Source organism: Rhodnius prolixus, unplaced genomic scaffold (genome assembly GCF_049639745.1).
Source record: "Rhodnius prolixus isolate KJV_2025 unplaced genomic scaffold, Rpr scaffold_13, whole genome shotgun sequence".
Classification (NCBI taxonomy): Eukaryota; Metazoa; Arthropoda; class Insecta; order Hemiptera; family Reduviidae; genus Rhodnius; species Rhodnius prolixus.
The window spans coordinates 4,005,732-4,023,197 of NW_027411583.1; the positions used below are offsets into that span (position 1 = coordinate 4,005,732).

Below are 17,466 nucleotides of genomic sequence, written 5' to 3' on the forward strand. Positions count from 1 at the left end.
GGAGTTCAAAGTTCTACTATGACCACAGAACCTTATGAGGTGGAAAAGAAATGAAAATAATTTTTTTTAAGTTTTATTTATCATAATTTCTTCCAGACAATATTTGATATTCTTTCTGCACACTTGAAGAACTATTTTTCTTATTTTCCTTCGATCATGAAAATATTTTTTGTATTTTGAACCCCAATATTCTGATAAAAAAATAGTAATGTCCTTAAAGGCAAGAAGGGAATGTCCAGAATTGGGAAATAAGTTACCTAGTTTCCAAAGAGCACACTCTTTAGTAACCAATATTTTTTTTGTATTCAAAATTATAAAAACTGCAAATACTTTATTATTGTCTAGCCATAAAACTTTAAAATGAAACTCATATAAAAAGGAAAATGCACTGTTTTGAGCATGATATCCATTATTTACAATATCAAAATATTAAAATATCAATTATCTGTAGTTACAAGATTGGCAATTTCTTTTGAGTCTTCTTTGATTTAATTCGCTAACAGTGTGATCTTAAAAAATAAAATTTAAAATTAATTTAATAAATATTTAAATATTAACACTTAATTTTTATAAATAGAAGAGAAAAATATTACTTACTAAATTTTCCTATTTCTATTTTCGTCAAATGAGAAGTTGATATTTCTTGCAGTACCGAAGATTGAAAAGCCAAAATAGCTACTCTATTAAAGAGTGAATCCACATTAATTCCAGATTTAGAGGAAACTGGCCAGTATTCGGCCCTTATTGCCTCTGTCAACTTAACAGCTTGTAGCTGAATACTGTCGTAAGCTGATAATGACTGTAACATTTTATAGGTTTCTCTTATTGTATTAATATTATTTTTAAATAGTGATACTGCGGAAATAATACAAATTAATATCATTAGATTGTACTCACCACAGAATCCAGCTTGTTTCCAATAAGAAATGTGTAAGGAGGTGGCATATTATTTTGATTTTCTCTCAGTGCTTCTTCCATCCACTGTTTACAATTTGCTAGGCTATTTAATTTTCCCAAATCAAATACAACGATAATTACTGGGAAAGAAATAAATTACTATAATTATAGTTAAATAAGACATTAAGAAGTTGTATTGTACCACAATATGAGAAATAGGGTATAAAGCTTTGTGCAATAGTTTGTCAGAATTTCGTTGGTTTATGTCCCTATCAGCATATTTCTGGTTTTCCTTAATTCTGTACAGTTCGTGTTCAACTATTAAGAACTGCTTCGCCATGTTAACAGCTAATATATTAGTATTTGAGAGAAAAAGCTCTCTCTCTTTCTGTTTTTGGCACTTAAGTCCATCAAACTCTGAAGATTATTGACGCCCTAAGCCTACTTAAAGCACTGCCATTGCTTTCTCTTTATACTATTAAAGCAACTACAAGGAAACTTACTGCTGGCAGCTGGCTCGAACCCGCAACATCTGCGCCTTTAGCTAAACGAAACAGTTGTAAATGGAAAACTAATAATCTACACAAAACTTCTACCCATTTTTTGAAAATGAAAAGAATTAAATGAAACATGCGTGGGTAACACAGAACTACTAAATTTTAAATTATTCTCAGAATAATAATGAAAATTTTATAATACCATTAGCTGCTCGATAATAAGATGAAGCCAAACTTTTGAATCTTTCTTGTCCAGCTGTATCCCATCTAAAAAAAAAAATTGTGGTATGAACAGATTTTACACTTTTTTCTCTTACTTTAAAAAGCTTTTTACAAAAATTGGGTAGAGTACATAATAAAAATAAATACTCAAAAGTTTTAGCCCAACAAACAACATATGCATCTTTAAAATAAAAAAATGTACAACGAAAATAAAGAAAGTTATCCATAAACATAGATCTTCATTCATAATAACTAAGTTTAAAGAGAATGATTGAAATTGTTTTCGAGATAATTCGAAAAAACAGAAGATTTGGTTTTGTAAATTTCGCATTTCCTCAAATGATTTTTGCCAAAAGTTTATTAGGTCCTGTCAAAGCATTTAAATCAAAAATCAAAGCTCATTTGCGATTTTTCGTCTTTGGGTTATGATGTACAGAGACAGACCAATTTTACATACTCTTTTTTCGCACATCAAGCACCAGTGAAAACTTAGAATCAAAAATTTGCAAAATGTTAATACTACCTCTCATAAAGCTAACCCCTCAAGCAAAAAATTATTTACGACACCTTTTTTAATGAAATTTTAAGTAAAATACTTACATCTGTACATTAAATGGTACACCAAAAATGTCAAATCTTTCAACTTCAAAGTCTACGCCTATAGTTGCTTTGTAGTTACAGTTAAATGTCTTGTGACAGAATCTAAATAAAAAAGTACAAAAAAAATGTATTATAATGAAAAATATAATCTGGCCAACACTATTATTTTTCTACCAATACAATTTACAGAAATTCACTTTTTTGAAATAATAATATTAAAATATATTAACCTGTTAACCAAAGATGTTTTACCCACGCCTACATCGCCAATCACTATAATTTTAGATATTTTCAAATGGTTTTGATTTCTGCCTTCTTTACAATAACGTTTAACTCTTTCATTAAAATCAGTCTCATAAGGAGTGTACTCTATATTAAATGGTAGTTGGAAGCTAGTGATCTGTCTGTCTATATCTGCTTCTTTCTTCAACATTTTCAGTAGGACTGAACATGGAGGCATCATTTGTAATTAAAAAAAAACTAAATATAGTTTGTGAGTTGTTTATATTTCCCAAAGAGAATTGGTATCCATGGATACGGGTCAGGTGTTTGCTTTCCAGCTATGAATTTGAATTTGCCGCTACTTTCTCCTGAGTGTGCCATTGAGCCACTACATTATGATTTAAGTAGCACTGGTACCGATCTTGTTCGAGCTAACGGCATGGTGTCTATGTGTTTCTATTAGGTTCGTTTAAGTATTAACAATGGGACCGAAACCGAAAACCACGGATAAATCAGGTAATTTTGTTATCTTGACTTCTAAAATTGTGACTTACTGTTAATATTGTTGAATTCCGAAAATATGGGATTATTGTGGGTGAGCTCTTAATTTCCATTATAACCTGTGTAGAATTGACCACGAGGCTACTAATAAAAACTTGGATTTATTGTTTTTATTTCTATGTTAAAACAATAATGGTTGGCTAAAATTATATTTTATTTCTTTTTTGTATCTGTTATGTAAATTCACTAAAATTATCACTTCTAAAAAAAAACCTTGTAAAAATGTCGATATAACTATTTGTAGTGTATTTTATTTTAACAAAACATTTTATGTGTGAAGGTAAGACGGAGAAAAAGCCTGAAAAAAAGCAGGAGAAGAAGCCAGCTCCAGCAGCTGCTTCCACTTCTAGTATTTCTCAGGCTAGTACTTCTCAGGCGGCACCAAAACCTCCTGCGCCTAAATCCTCAAAAACTCCAGCTCCTGCTCCTAAAGTTGCGACTGCTAAAGTGGCAGCAGCTCAAGCAGCAGCTGCTTCTTCAAAACCTGCACTTAAAACACAGTCTAAAGGAAGTCAGAAAACTGGAGGCAGTAAGCAACCAGCTAAAAGTGCGGCTGCAAAGCCTGCAGCGGCAAAAGCAGCTTCCACAAAGAAAGCACCAGTCAAACCTGCTGCAAAAGTATGTATTTTTTAAGTTGGTATTATAAGACTAATAATTGATCTTAATTCCAGCTTGTTTATCCGTCAAGATAAATTATTTTTATAACGTTTTGTTTTTATCTATCTTTAAATATTGATTCATCAGCTTTGTATAATATTGGCTACCACGTACAAAGTTTCTACTACGATAGTTAGAAAGGAGTGACTACACATAATAGTCTCTATCCGAAACTCTTGCATCATTTTACGAAGGTGTCGAAATAAAGAAAAACAAAAGCTTACAGTTCTTATTGGTTATTTTTATTCAGTAAATAGTTTGAGGAATACTGTTAGTTCGTGTGAATTTTTATCTCAATGAGTACGATACTTAGCAAAGTAGAGATTAACAAGAATTTTTGAAATATCAAGTCATTAAACTTCAAAGTTTGCGCCCACTTTTAGAATAAACGTTTAGAAATAAATTCCAGTAAAACTTATTTAAACTCAAGTAACCAGACAACATACCCAGGTAATACATTAAAGTGAGTTAAGTGGTGATCTGCAAAAGTCAGGAAGCTAAGAAGGAAAAAAGTCTCTTTAAGATTTTAATCTCTGGGTTTTTTTATCTATCTTTTATGTATATTTTAAATTGTATATGTAAAAACAAATTATCTTGAAAAAAGAAGTTAAAGTTACTTTACATTGGATACAATTGAATTAAATTAAAATTTATAAATTGTGTTTAAAAAATCATAAACGTTGACATTGTGATCTGAAATTCGAGGTGATCGTACTTAGAATTTATCTTGTTATTTTGTAGGAACATTAAAAAGAGTTAATTATAATTCAAAACCCATTAATGGATAAAAATGAACTACATCTAGAATTTTTCTTACCATTTTTTACTTACCCAGAATTTTATTTTTAGGGATCAGCCAAACCTAGCGCCAAACCTTCTACTAAACCTGGAGTAAAACCAGCCCCCAAGAAAAGTCCATTCAAACTGGTTACTAAGAAAGTTGAAAAACCCAAACGTGGAGTAGCACCTAAAGCCCAGAAGGGTGGTAAAGTTGTTAAAAAGGCTCCAGTTCAGAAAGCTTTAAAAGTGAAAATGAAGGTACAAATGTTGGTTTGTTTGTTTGTCTTATTTTGTTTTTTTATTGCTTTTATTTATATTTTTATAAATAAAATTGTTGATTGTTGACATAAGTTTATGCCAAACATAATTTACAGAGAAAGTAATTTTAAAAATTAGTGTATAAAATATTTATTTATTATACATTACTTTTAACACCTCACAAATTTAATTACAATACAAATTTTGAACTTCATTAGTGAGGATATCTGCATGTCTCCAGTAAAGAATATGCTTTACAGTGATGATAAAAAAAAACAAGAGGGAATCTCTTTGAATTTAAAGCATGAAAAGAATAATTTACAATCTGATGGAAAAGCAATATATTGTCAATTTCCGTTTTCTAACTTCATCACAATAAAGTTTAAAAAAATTGTTGTTTTCGCAAATGTTAATTTATTTTTCAAGGTAATAAAAGGACCATTTGGAAAACGAACTAGGAAAATTAGGACATCGGTCCATTTCCGCAGACCGAAGACATTCAAGCCTCCTCGTAATCCAAAATACCCAAGAAAATCCGTACCAAGGAGAAATCGGTTGGTTTATATAATTTTATTTAAATAATGAATTAGAAGTACATAGATCTTATTCTTGCAATGTATTAGATATTTAAGCAATTTTATTTAATTTTTTTTTTATTTCTCTCTCTCTCTTACCAGTAAGAGGTAGTGTTGTGATTGAGGTACTTTTTCGAAATTGACTTTATAGAAATTATGTTTTTAGGCTTCCTCATTCCGAAAGCGTTCGCCGATTTTCTCGATAACTATTATTTCGGTTTCTTTGAACCTCGTTCATCCATATACATCTGAAAGTTTAATTTTTAACTTTTTTTCTTAGAAAATTTGGTTAGGGTTGGAGAGTTGAATATCATATTAACTGTATTCCTTTATTCTAAACGCATATTAGAACTAAAACAAGGGGTTTGAAGACAACTGCACGAATCCAATTTTGTTAGAAACTTTTTCAGCAATTTCGGTTTTGAGAGACGAATGGAAGTAGTGTTTTAGATGTTCCTCTAAAGTGCCATTTCTGTGAATTGTACGTTGGTGCGACGAATATTTTAAAAGAAAATCTGGTAATTGTTTCCAACTAGATTTTTTATTTAGTTAGGTCGCTTATTAGGCCTGAATCAGATTTTCATGTGATTTTTATTGTATTGGAAATGCACTAAATTGGAAGATATCTAATAAATATATTGTAAGATCCTTTGAAGCTGATGTACCAGTTCCCGACTTCTACAGAAGTAGGAAATTCGGAGGTCTTAATGTATACGGAGTATGAAAGGTGTAAGATAAAATAGGTTTTCTAATTTTTTTTTTATTTCATCACTCATATTGGTAGGTTTTCCGTTTTTGAGCTAGAAAATTTGACTTTCCCTGACACATTTTATGCCTAGAAGCAATTTTTTATTATTATTATTTTTTTTAAACTTGCAAACTGATTTTCCTAACATAAATATTTAGATGGTAATTAAAAATCAACTTACTATTCTGCTTTTTGGTTACTATTCTAGACTTAGCACAATAATATAATAATTTAAAGAACGCTGTATTTTCTCTTGCTGTGAAAGAAATTAAATATGTTTGTTTTAGTTGAATTAATTATTTATTTTTAGAAGAGTCTATTAATCATTTTTTCTATTTGATAAAAGTTGCATTTTTGTACTCTAAAAAATTAATTTTGTTAGCATACTGCTTGCTAGCTAACAAAACCACCTTCGTTTAGATATTTAATTCGGTTACAAATGAGGTAAATTGATCACTATGAAGACCATGTATAATCATAATCATGAGATTCTATGATTTTCTCAAAATATACGCTCTGAGTGATAATTTGTATCTTTTAATTTTTATGGATGATCGATACCTTAAGTGGGGGAATTGATTCAAGAGGATCTTCGATTTTGAGCGGTTATCGTAGGTGGAGAAATTTTTCTTTCCTAGAACTTTCCTTTTAACTACGGCCAATTTCGGAATATCATAATTAATTTGCGGGGAGGAGAGCTTGGAACACCAGGGAGATTATATCCGCTTTCTTCCTGGGAGAGCTTAGTTCTCTTTGATTTTGAGGAGCTATCCTCATAACATTCTATGTTTGGGCTTTATGTGCAATAATTGCCTTAAGAAATAGAGAAAGTGCTTCATACACTCACTTTATTAGTTACTTAAGCTTAACTTAGGTAGTTCATATTTAAACTTGAACTGATGCTTTAAAAATTGGCTAATTATTTTTTTTGAATGATTCTCTAAGGCTCAACCGTCCTTAAAAGGACTAAGGCCTCCACCACTATACTCTGCCATTCCTCCCTTTCTTCGGCTCACGCCCTCCACTTCCTTACACCCATCGCCCTCAGATCCTCCTCCTACTGGTCGATCCATCTATTTGGTGGGCAGCCCCTGGGCCTCCTGCCCCCAGGCTTGCCCTCCAGCGCCATTCTTGGCCCGCGATTGCGATCCATTCTCATTAGATGGCCAGCCCATCTTAATCTCGCTTGTTTCACTTTTGTCACCAGGTTTGCTTCCCCGAAAAGGATTTGAATCTCTGCATTGGCGCAAATACCCACTGGCCGTTCTCACACACTGGTCCGTAGATCCTGCGAAGCAGTCTCTCCCAGACCCCCAACAAATGGTTGGCACTCGTTAGAGACCATTTCTTGGAGGCGTACATCACCTCAGGCCTAATGACCGTTTGATATATTATTAATTTGGCCTCTCGGGAAATATCGCGGAATTTGAAAATTGTTTGCAAGGCAAAATAACATCGGTTTGCCGCTGCTATTCTAGCCCTTACGTCGACTCCGACGTTATTGTCCTCAGTCAGCACCGCACCCAGATACTTACAAGGCCTCCCACACGTTCATAGACCTTGTACTCTACTTGCAGACTGCCTTGTCTCTCACCATGTTCCCTGGATGTCTCTGCTGTGTTTTCGATTCGTTTACATGGAGCCCCATTCTTTTAACCGCATCCTCGAACTCTTTCATGCAGTCTTTAAGGAGTTAATGCTGCGAGCCGTCAGAACGACGTCGTCTGCATAGACGAGGATCTGACATAACCGGTTGTAAATATTACCTCCGGGTTGATTGTGACGCTCCTAATTATCATCTCCATTATGAGATTAAATAACGTAGGAGAGAATTTCCCTGTCTTAACCCATTCGTCACTGAGAAGCTTCTAGATCCGGAGCCCTGGGCCTTGACACAGCACTTTGAGTTTGCCAATGCCATGATTGTTAGGTTGATTAGCTTCTTGAGAATTCCAAACAGCGTCATCATCCTGAACAGCTAATCTCGATGCACCCTGTCGTAAGCCTGCTACAGGTCGATGAAAATGTTATATAACTTGATGTTAAACTCTCGGCATTTTTCAAAATTCATTCTGAGGGTAAATATGTGGTCCATGGTAGATCTGTCACCTCTGAAACCACTTTGGTAGTCCTCCGGTACCTTCTCAGTCCAGCAAGTTATCCTATTATTGATAATTTTAGCCATAACTTTATAAACAATGCTTAAAAGCACGATTCCCCGATAATTCTTACACTCCAGCTTGTCGCCTTTCTTATAGATCGGATAGTTATAGCTGTGGACCATTCCTCTGGCATTTTTTCCTGCATCCAAATGTCCCCGAAGAGTCTATATGCTTCTTCCCGAAAGATATCACCACCAGATTTCAATAATTCCGCTGATTTATTATCTATGCCGGGGCTTTTAAATTTTTTTAATTTTTCGATTGTATCAGCCATTTCTTCTAGTGTCGGTAGTTGTGATGATTCATCCTCTGCATCATCGTTGTCACTTTGCCATTCGCCGTCACTCGCCTCTTTTTCCTGCAATCCGTCCATTCTTCCTTCATCCCCATTTAGCAACCTTTCAAAATATTAGGCCCAACACTCTACATTCCTCTCCTAATCCATCAAAACGTTGCCGATCTCTTCTTTACAAATAATTCCTTGGAACATCTCCTGATTTAATCTCCTTTACTTCCTTATAGAACTTCCTTGCGTAGCGTTCTTCGTAATTTTCTTGAAAGTTTCTGACCTTCGCTTGTTCCTATTCGCTTTTCTACCTTCGAAAAATGGGTCTTTCTTTCCTTAAGGCCCTCTCACTCTCCTGATCGAACCATCTCCTTTTAGTACTTATTTCTTCACCCAGAACTTCCTTTGCCTCTTTGTAAATTGATTCTTTTAGACTTCTCCAACGTTGTTCGATTGATGTGGTTAACTCCTGTCCCGCTCTGCGCTTTATTAGTTCCATATTCAAACTTTCCTCATATTGCCTTTTAAAAGTCTCATTTTTCAGGGCCTTGATGTTGAAATTAGTGGGTTGCTGGAAAAACGCTTTCGGCCTATAGGTTGTTGCAACCTTTTGCCGGTTCTTCACTCTCACGAGAAAGTGATCCGAGTCACAATCGGCCCCCCCTACAACTGCGCACGTCCAGGATGTCCGAGGCATGTCTAGCTTCAATGAGAATGTGGTCTATTTGGTTCCTGGTTAGTCCGCCTGGAGAAATCCAGGTCTCCTTGTGGATCTCCTTGTGAGGAAAGAAAGTACTGCTTACTCTTAAATTCTTGGCCATTGCAAAATTCACGAGTCTCATCCCATTATCACTTGAGGCAGGTTGGTGCTAACTGTTTGCAGGTTGGTGCTACTTCCGGCTCTAAAAAAGCTTCTAACATTCCATGTTGCTATCCAGTTATGTCCGTTAACTCTCCGAAGTCGGTTCCCTTGAAAATCAGTCTGGCTTTTCTTTGGTGGTTTCTGAACAATACGGTTTTTCCGGGGTGGAGTTGTTAGCCCCACGTCTAACCCTCGTTAACTTGGAGGACCTGTGATTTTGAGGGTTTACTCCCTTGGCATACGCCAAAGCCTAGGGGCGGTGATTCCAGGTTATGTACTGTAAATGACCTTGTCTGTATAGTGTATGTGTTGTAGTGTAAGAGTATTGTGTGCTTCTTGGTTGTGGTGATTGTGCATGGTGTACTGTGCTGGGATGCCCATGGGATCGCTACCCCCAGATGACTGCATGTAACAGACATCCCTTGCAGGTAAATGATTCTTTTAACCTGCAGAAAAAAAAAAAAAACAACAGATAAATGTTGATCACTGTGATGATAGAGTATATTATGACGATATTTTGTGATTTTTATCAAAATATACGCTCTGAGTGACAAATTTTATCTCGAACATATACTCTCATCTAGATTTATTCTTTCATGGCATTCTCAGCAAGAAATAATGCAATAATTGAATTTTTAGTAATTTTTTGTACATATTTTTTGATTCCCTGAACATAAAAAATTATTTTGAAAAAAAATCTGACATGTTTCCTTTGTCAATTTAGCGTGAAGACCAATTTTTCTTTTAAATATTTTTTTAAAGCTAACAGTCATAAGAACTTAATGTAGAACTGCGACATCTCATAACAATTTCCTAAGCAATTGGTTACACCTAATGCTAAGAAGGAATCGGATACAAGAATACACAATATTAAGCTAGTATCTCCATTATTAGCTATTTTTTTTCTAATCCTGGGATTTTAATGGCGCATAAACTCAGGCTTACCCCCATATATACTATCTGTATTCACATTCCATGACCAGATATTACGAATGAAGTCAACCGGGAAGCCACTTATCTTTAAGGACGCAATATTTTTGCTTTATTTTCACTTTATCCGTTAATTTAAATCAACTACTTTTATATCTCAGTTGGAATACTGTGTTAAAGAAACATTCACATACATACATCTCAGTCGTGTTAGATATTTTCTTTTTGAGCTAGGCCCAAAATTTACCTTAATTTTTATCTCGATTGCAAAGCTATTTTCAGCTAAATGAAAATGTAAAAGAAGCTTAGATTCATAGTTATCTCAATTTTGGTAACATTATTCCTTATTATGTAATGTATTTACTTTAAAAGAAAAAAGTACTATGATTTTTGTATTCAATTTAAGAAATTTAGTGAAACGCTTTTTCTTTTTTCAATTTATTGTTTGTTCAATTTATTTTGTTTTGATTTTTAGCATGGATGCTTACAATATCATCAAATATCCTTTAACTACTGAAGCAGCGATGAAGAAAATTGAAGACAATAATACATTGGTATTTATTGTCCATTTGAAAGCAAACAAACACCATATCCGAACAGCTGTTAAAAAGTTGTACGATATTGACGTAGCTAAAGTAAATACTCTTGTCAGGTAAGTTGTTAATGATCAGTTATATTGAATTGCCTGTTTCTAGTTATAGAATATTTGTATTAAATAGTTGAGCTATTAATTTGAATATTTTGTATTACCAGTAAGTGTTGTTTGTTTTAAAATTAGTATAAAGGCTCTTTATCGACAGTTATAATAATAAAGTAACCAAATTTACATTCTAGTGATTACATGGATGAATATTTTAATCACTATTGTTAGCTTTTTGGCAAAAGGTGCTCAATATTTTTATTGACAGAATTATCAGGTTTCTGTAGAGAAATATTATACATATTAAAAAATGTAGAGAAACACTGAATTCCACTTATAACTACTTTTGCCTAGTGACACCAAACTATCTAACTTCTGTGTGATGTCTATCTGAATCTGACAGTGTTTCAACAGTAGGCATAGCCATAAAAGTCCTACTGATATATATTTTTTTCCATTAATATTATTTATTTTCCTTTTGTTGCAGACCTGACGGAAAGAAGAAGGCGTACGTGAGACTGGCTAGAGATTATGATGCTTTAGATGTTGCTAATAAAATTGGGATCATATAAATATTTTATCATTTGTATATATTTTATGTTCTCAATATAAAAATAACATAATTTTTATTATTATATATTTATTTTGTTTATTCCTTTATATTTTTTTCGGTATCTTAGAGGTTCTTCATGCATATATCTTATTCTTTTACGTCTGTTTCTGCGCTGGGAATGTTTTCTTCCATTGGCGTGAGTTTTAATCTGTGAATTGTATTGAGAACTTGTGTCGTACTCTTCATTAATAAGATCATCGTTGTTAATTGTTGTTACCATGGATAAACTGGGATTATCCACCATAACTGTGTCAGATACATTAATGAGAGAATCATCACGATCAACACTTGTAGCGATAAATTCTGTGCTTGTGAAATGGTCAGCGGTTTGAATTGGTTTTGTCGTTTCAAGGCCTAATTTAGGCTGAGTTAGTAACTGTAACTTCCATTTTGATGTATTTTTATTTGATTTGTTTTCTACATCACCATCTTCTTGCTCTTCAGAATCCATTTCTGTTAAAGTGGATTGTGTAACGATTTTAGCCTCGTTTTTGAAATAACTCAAATTTGTAGATGGCATAATAAAATCATCTGGACTGGCAGTTTTTAGTGCATTCATTCGATTGTTCAGTTCACCACTAGTTCGTCCTACCTTTTTTTTTAAATACCTAGGATTTTCTGTCACTAAACTATTATCATCGGATGGATTGCCATATTCGTCTTCATCTAGTTCATCTTCAGTTTTGTAATCGTCGTCCGAATACTCCTCTTTTTCATCACACTCTTCTTCCTCCTCATTTTCATCATCACTACTTTCGGTAGTTGCAGTTGATATTGATGATTTTACATGAGAATTAATTGTAATCACATCCTTAACAGTTTCACTCTTAAGTTTTGTAATAGATTTCATTGTTTGGGTATTCGAAGCTATTCCAGAATTAATGGTTGTTGGCTGAATTTTATCTTTCACAGGTTTAAATTTAGTTAAATTGTTATCACTACAATTTAGTTCTCCGGATAAGGCCATTTTATCTAATAAAGTTTTCATTTCTGATAACTTTTTTGGATATTTCTTTTTTAAAATATTAATGAATATTTCTACCAATGTATCTGGATTATCAGCCAGATCCATTTCTTTAATTTTATTTTCAAATTCTCTGTTTTTTATTAGTTTTTCCTTAAATTGAAATTTGAAATATCAAAATATTAAAAAATTTAATTATAAAAAAGTAAAAACTAGGTAAAAAAAAAATGAAAAAGTTTTTACATCTTTAAACAAAGATCTAAAAAGTGTATGACAGAGTTTGTCATATTTATGTAAGTTTCACGCTAAATTACTTTTTACTTGCCCTATGGTTAGAGCAAGTATTCTGAAAAGTTCACAGATTTTTAACCATGAATGAATTTTAAATAATCGAGCAGATTTATGAGAAATTTTTGCACAGGATATATGTTCATTAATTTCCATCCTTTTAGGCAAGAATTAATTATGCGAATCAAGAATGATCATTCCCGTACAAAGATAAAACAATCTTATCGTGTAAGAGTGACCCTTTTTTTATTTTTGTCGGAACAAGAATAATGTTTTGGGGTTTTAATATAGCTTGAAAAATTTTAGGGAACCTACTTTTCTGTTTAATGATTTGGCTTAGTTTTTGGAACAAAAAATAATTGAATATCTTACATCTTTATTGTCTGCGTTACGTTTAGCGTTCGTTTTTATCTGTAGATTAAGTATCCCATGTTTATTGTAATCTAGTTCCGGTCTGCCAAAGTTATTTATGATGTTTAAAAGCGGATACTTCTTAAAGTTTCTTTCAATAGATTCATATTCTTCTTGATTTGTTGGATGTTTTATTGCACTCTCTACAAACTTAATTCTTTTAGCTTCTTCGAGATAGTTTTCTGTTGAAGATAATGTATCCCAAAAATATTCTGGTTCTTCGACATCACTAGATTGGCTTATGTAATATTTCTGCTGGTCATTATTCATTTTTAAATTGTTTTCTGAATTTAGAGACCATAATGACGCTTCACTTATAAACATCCATCTGAAAAATGTTTATGATTATTTCCTGCAATTTTTTATTCTGTAGTTTGTTATATATAAGAAAATTTTGCTTCATTTATTAAAATATTCATTTTAACGATTATAAGATATTTTAAACTAAAAATCTATTCAAAACTCTGCACAATTGCACGGGCTAGGTGTATGATTGGACGCTTTAGCTTAGAAATAAAATAAAACGTGATATAAAGCTATATTTCTAAAGGTTTTTCTAAATTTTATAAACTGAAGTAACTGAAAATAAATGAAGGTGAGATTATAAATTTGTGTAATTATATCGTTATTATTATTTTTTCTTCGAAAAAATGGAAAGGCACTTTGTATGGTGATTGTAAAACTGTTAAATAAATTTTAAAATCCATGGAAAAACTAAAAAATTTACGAAAAAATCTAAAAGGGATTATTTCTGGGTTGAGAAATTTAAAAAAAACTTTGCCCTACATTCATTAACTCCTTAACAAAAACTCACAGTTTAAAATGTTAGGTATAAGGGTTGATTAAACGCCAAAATGCACACAAATCAGCAGGTAACCAACATTTCATTCATACTTCATTGATATTATTTAAGTAATTTTACTGCATTAACTTTTTATTAAATTTTTTAGAATTTATTAGATGTCACAGACCCTTATGCTGGCCATTTCATTCATTATAAGTTTTTTGATATAATAATAAAAGGTGAGTAATATCAACATAATTAGTGATAAAAATTTAAGTAATTTTACTGCTAGATAAATAGATACTACAGTCAATCTAAGTTAAATGGTGTGCTACTTGAACAAATATTTTGTAGTTGAAATTGGCCAGCATAAGGGTCTGCGACATCTAATAAATTCTAAAAAATTTAATAAAAAGTTAATGCAGTAAAATTACTTAAATAATATCAATGAAGTATGAATGAAATGTTGGTTACCTGCTGATTTGTGTGCATTTTGGCGTTTAATCAACCCTTATACCTAACATTTTAAACTGTAAGTTTTTGTTAAGGAGATTTTTGTACCTTTTGGATAGATTTATTTATAGTTTTATAGAGGGTTGCAAACAATAACATATTTACACAGCATAAACATTTATGAATATATCCTCCCTCTCCTGGCTCTGTGTATAGTTAGCCTTTAGATCCTGAAACATAAGTAACTCCGACGGACCCCTCATCCTTTCTCACCTGGGCTTGTGACCGGCTTGGCGGACTTAGTCCGTCAGTTAGTTTAGTCACATATAAAAAATAAAACTACAACGCATATATAATATAATAAAGTAAGAGCAGACCATCGCTTTACTGTTATGCAGGGGAGCCCTAACCCTTTCATCCTCCCAAATTTTATCAATTCGAGCTAAGATTTACAGAGTTATCAGTAATAATAATATTGGAGGGGGCCTTACATACATTGGGCGAACTCCCCTCCCAAATATGCACAGCGTCGAGACCTCTAAAATGCAAATCTACATAAAATTTTGAATAATATGACACTTCATTCATGAAAATCGGTTCACGCGTTGATAATTTGAAACGATTGCTATACTTCCCCTTAACAAGTGTAAGAGCAGACCGTCGCTTTATTGTTACAAAGGGGAGCCTTAACCCAAACATCCTACCAAATTTTATCAAAATCAGGCCTAGATTTACAGAGTAATTAGTAATAATAATTTTGGAAGGGGCCTTACATAAAGGGGGCTAACTCCCCTCTCATTCAATGTACAGCGCCGAGACCACATCTACATAAAATTCCGAATCGAATGACACCTCATTCATGAAGATCGGTTCACGCGTTTAGGCGCTACGCAGTTTACAAAAAAGGTAACAACAACAAGAACAACAACCAATTTTTGAAAATGCCGTTTTTGCTCATTTTCAGCAACTTTTTTCTCGAAATCTATTATATCTATGTTGTTGCAAAAAAATTACAGGCATAAAGAAGGATTTGCACTATATTTTAAAGAAAATTTGGGAATTTTATCTTTTATAGAAAAACAGAAAAAAAATGCCAAAGTTGGGTGTTTTTCAGCGTTACGCTTTTTCGTGCAGTTTTTGACGATCAACCCTTATACAACTGTCCTACCGGACAGTTTTAATGCTCTCTATTTTCCATTTTCTTTAAATTCAGAATTTTAACTCATTAATTTGAAATAAAAAGGTTAAATTATTTAATCACCATAAATTTAGGAACCTCCATATTATTACAATGAAATTGCTCTTCAGTATCAGAAATCTCTATGAAAATTTTGCAGAATGCTTGGGGCATTTTTGAAAGTCTCAAAAATTGAAGGCTCCACCTATGTAAATTGGTACTTTCCGATCCTGACCGTTGCTAAGTTCTGTCAAATATAATTTTTTGACTTCCTTTAATTTTAACTCAAGTCTATTTTCTAAAAAACTGATTATTCGTACTCAGAGAACTTCAAACATGTATTACTTCGATAGCTTAATATTGACCCAGTTCATTCGATCGCCATACTGTATTGGGTAGATAGAGAAGATGAGGTGTTTCTAAGCGAATTGTTTATTTGAACAGGAAAAATCTTTTAGAACAGTATCTGGATGTGCCACTTCCTATTTCTCTGGAAGGTTAGATTAGTCAACGGAAACCATGCTCCTAATTGGTTTTCTGTTGGGAAAGGTAATTGTTGGCTTCTTAATTTGAATAAATTAAATGATTAGCATAAATAAATCACGCCCGGGCATTCCATTGTTCGAATTTCAAAATCTTATTCAATGTTTTCGCAAATTATCTGGCTCTGTACTTACTGTAGCATGGCAGTTTTTTTTTTTTTTTAATTTAAATTTAAAAAATGCATTGAGATGACTATTTAGAGATCTAGCGTTCGTAAAATAACTCCAATGTAAGAAAAATAAATAGAATTAATGAGGAAATTACTCACAATATAACATAATAAGTTACACTATGCAGATAAAAATTTTGCATAACTTAATCTGCGGACATTATTATACATAACTCAGAGCTTGTTGTATGCAATTCTTTAATATAAACAAAGTAAAACTACTTTTTCTTTAAAAAAAGTATTTCAGAATTATGAAAACATTCACATTATATTGAAATTTCGAATCTCCGAAATTGATTACTAAGGAAACAAATTTTATTATTAAAATATTGAAATACAAAAAGTATATTTTATCTTATTAAAGTTTAATAACTTTTATCCTGTACTAAATTTTTATTACTATTTTATGTATTGTCCTTGTATCTGTTTGGGGAAAAAATTTAGATTCGAATTTGAGATTTTAACCGATAACAATTTTGAGTTCCTCTGAACACAAAACTAGATGATGTCACTTTTATTTATTTAAAATACTCTCTACTTCTTTTCTTCTTACATTCAACAGCAGAATGAAATTCCATTAGTTCATTCTCTGTGCACAAAGTTATTTGACAGGATAAATGACGTGCCTCTTAAGAATGATTTGGGGTGAAACTCTCGCAAAAGCATCATTTAATCCAATTATTACAATAACAAGAACTAAATTTTCAGTTAAAATTATAATTGACTTGAGATTTTGACTCCAAGTCAGCGAGTGTTAAATTATATTCTTAGGTCTTGGTTAACTCAGTAGATATTTGACTATGACATTCTTTTATTTACGCTTTTATTAATTCGAGAATATTAGCTTTAACACTTTTCTTTTTAAACATCTTACCAGAAAATGTATTTTTTATTTAAGAAACAAGAATTCACTGCAGTGCAAATTTGAATTGTACCACCATCTAGTGGGATTTAAGGGAATTAATCATTTAATCAAAATTTTACGTTTTCCACTTTTTTGTATCGTATTACATATTTTTATACTTAATGGTACGGTAAATATTATTTTGTTATAATGATTTTTAAAAATATTTTTTTCTCCTTTGGGAAATGATGTTCTAGAATCCTTTGGAACGTAAAGTATAAATATTTGGAGTCTAAAATAGGAATAAAAAATTCCTAGGAATA

At 32.3% G+C, this 17,466-nt stretch overlaps 3 protein-coding genes across 3 annotated transcripts; 1 reads left to right on the top strand and 2 right to left on the bottom strand.

Annotated features, from left to right (window-relative positions):
- Positions 1–311: 311 nt before the first annotated feature.
- RabX5 (RAS oncogene family member RabX5) lies at positions 312–2,754 on the bottom strand. The gene is made up of 6 exons (XM_074115403.1): positions 2,447–2,754; positions 2,217–2,318; positions 1,597–1,661; positions 898–1,037; positions 598–799; positions 312–509 (listed from the first exon to the last, which is right to left on the bottom strand). Exons 1-6 carry the CDS (start codon positions 2,677–2,679, stop codon positions 442–444), a joined length of 810 nt encoding a protein of 269 aa, XP_073971504.1. The 5' UTR covers positions 2,680–2,754; the 3' UTR covers positions 312–441.
- A 43-nt stretch (positions 2,755–2,797) lies between these two features.
- On the top strand, positions 2,798–11,532 carry RpL23A (ribosomal protein L23A). Its single transcript, XM_074115400.1, has 6 exons — positions 2,798–2,954; positions 3,280–3,617; positions 4,506–4,694; positions 5,121–5,248; positions 10,733–10,909; positions 11,385–11,532. The coding sequence occupies exons 1-6, from the start codon at positions 2,921–2,923 to the stop codon at positions 11,467–11,469; spliced, it is 951 nt and encodes a 316-aa protein (XP_073971501.1). The 5' UTR covers positions 2,798–2,920; the 3' UTR covers positions 11,470–11,532.
- LOC141447693 (uncharacterized) lies at positions 11,530–16,589 on the bottom strand. Its single transcript, XM_074115399.1, has 3 exons — positions 16,399–16,589; positions 13,135–13,501; positions 11,530–12,627 (listed from the first exon to the last, which is right to left on the bottom strand). The coding sequence occupies exons 1-3, from the start codon at positions 16,440–16,442 to the stop codon at positions 11,530–11,532; spliced, it is 1,509 nt and encodes a 502-aa protein (XP_073971500.1). The 5' UTR covers positions 16,443–16,589.
- Between the last annotated feature and the right edge of the window lie 877 nt (positions 16,590–17,466).

What these genes read in the sequence shown, in the direction of transcription:
- RabX5 (XM_074115403.1), bottom strand. Translation starts at nt 2,679, where the DNA reads ATGATGCCTCCATGTTCAGTCCTACTGAAAATGTTGAAGAAAGAAGCA. An exon ending in AAAACATCTTTGGTTAACAG is followed by an intron (nt 2,319 to 2,446) that starts GTTAATATATTT and finishes TTTTTTATTTAG; the next exon opens with ATTCTGTCACAAGACATTTA. An exon ending in GAAACAAGCTGGATTCTGTG is followed by an intron (nt 800 to 897) that starts GTGAGTACAATC and finishes AAAATGTTACAG; the next exon opens with TCATTATCAGCTTACGACAG.
- LOC141447693 (XM_074115399.1), bottom strand. Translation starts at nt 16,442, where the DNA reads ATGCAAAATTTTTATCTGCATAGTGTAACTTATTATGTTATATT. An exon ending in GTAACTTATTATGTTATATT is followed by an intron (nt 13,502 to 16,398) that starts GTGAGTAATTTC and finishes AACATTTTTCAG; the next exon opens with ATGGATGTTTATAAGTGAAG. An exon ending in GTAACGCAGACAATAAAGAT is followed by an intron (nt 12,628 to 13,134) that starts GTAAGATATTCA and finishes TTTCAATTTAAG; the next exon opens with GAAAAACTAATAAAAAACAG.
- RpL23A (XM_074115400.1), top strand. Translation starts at nt 2,921, where the DNA reads ATGGGACCGAAACCGAAAACCACGGATAAATCAG. An exon ending in GAAAACCACGGATAAATCAG is followed by an intron (nt 2,955 to 3,279) that starts GTAATTTTGTTA and finishes TTATGTGTGAAG; the next exon opens with GTAAGACGGAGAAAAAGCCT. An exon ending in CTTTAAAAGTGAAAATGAAG is followed by an intron (nt 4,695 to 5,120) that starts GTACAAATGTTG and finishes TTATTTTTCAAG; the next exon opens with GTAATAAAAGGACCATTTGG.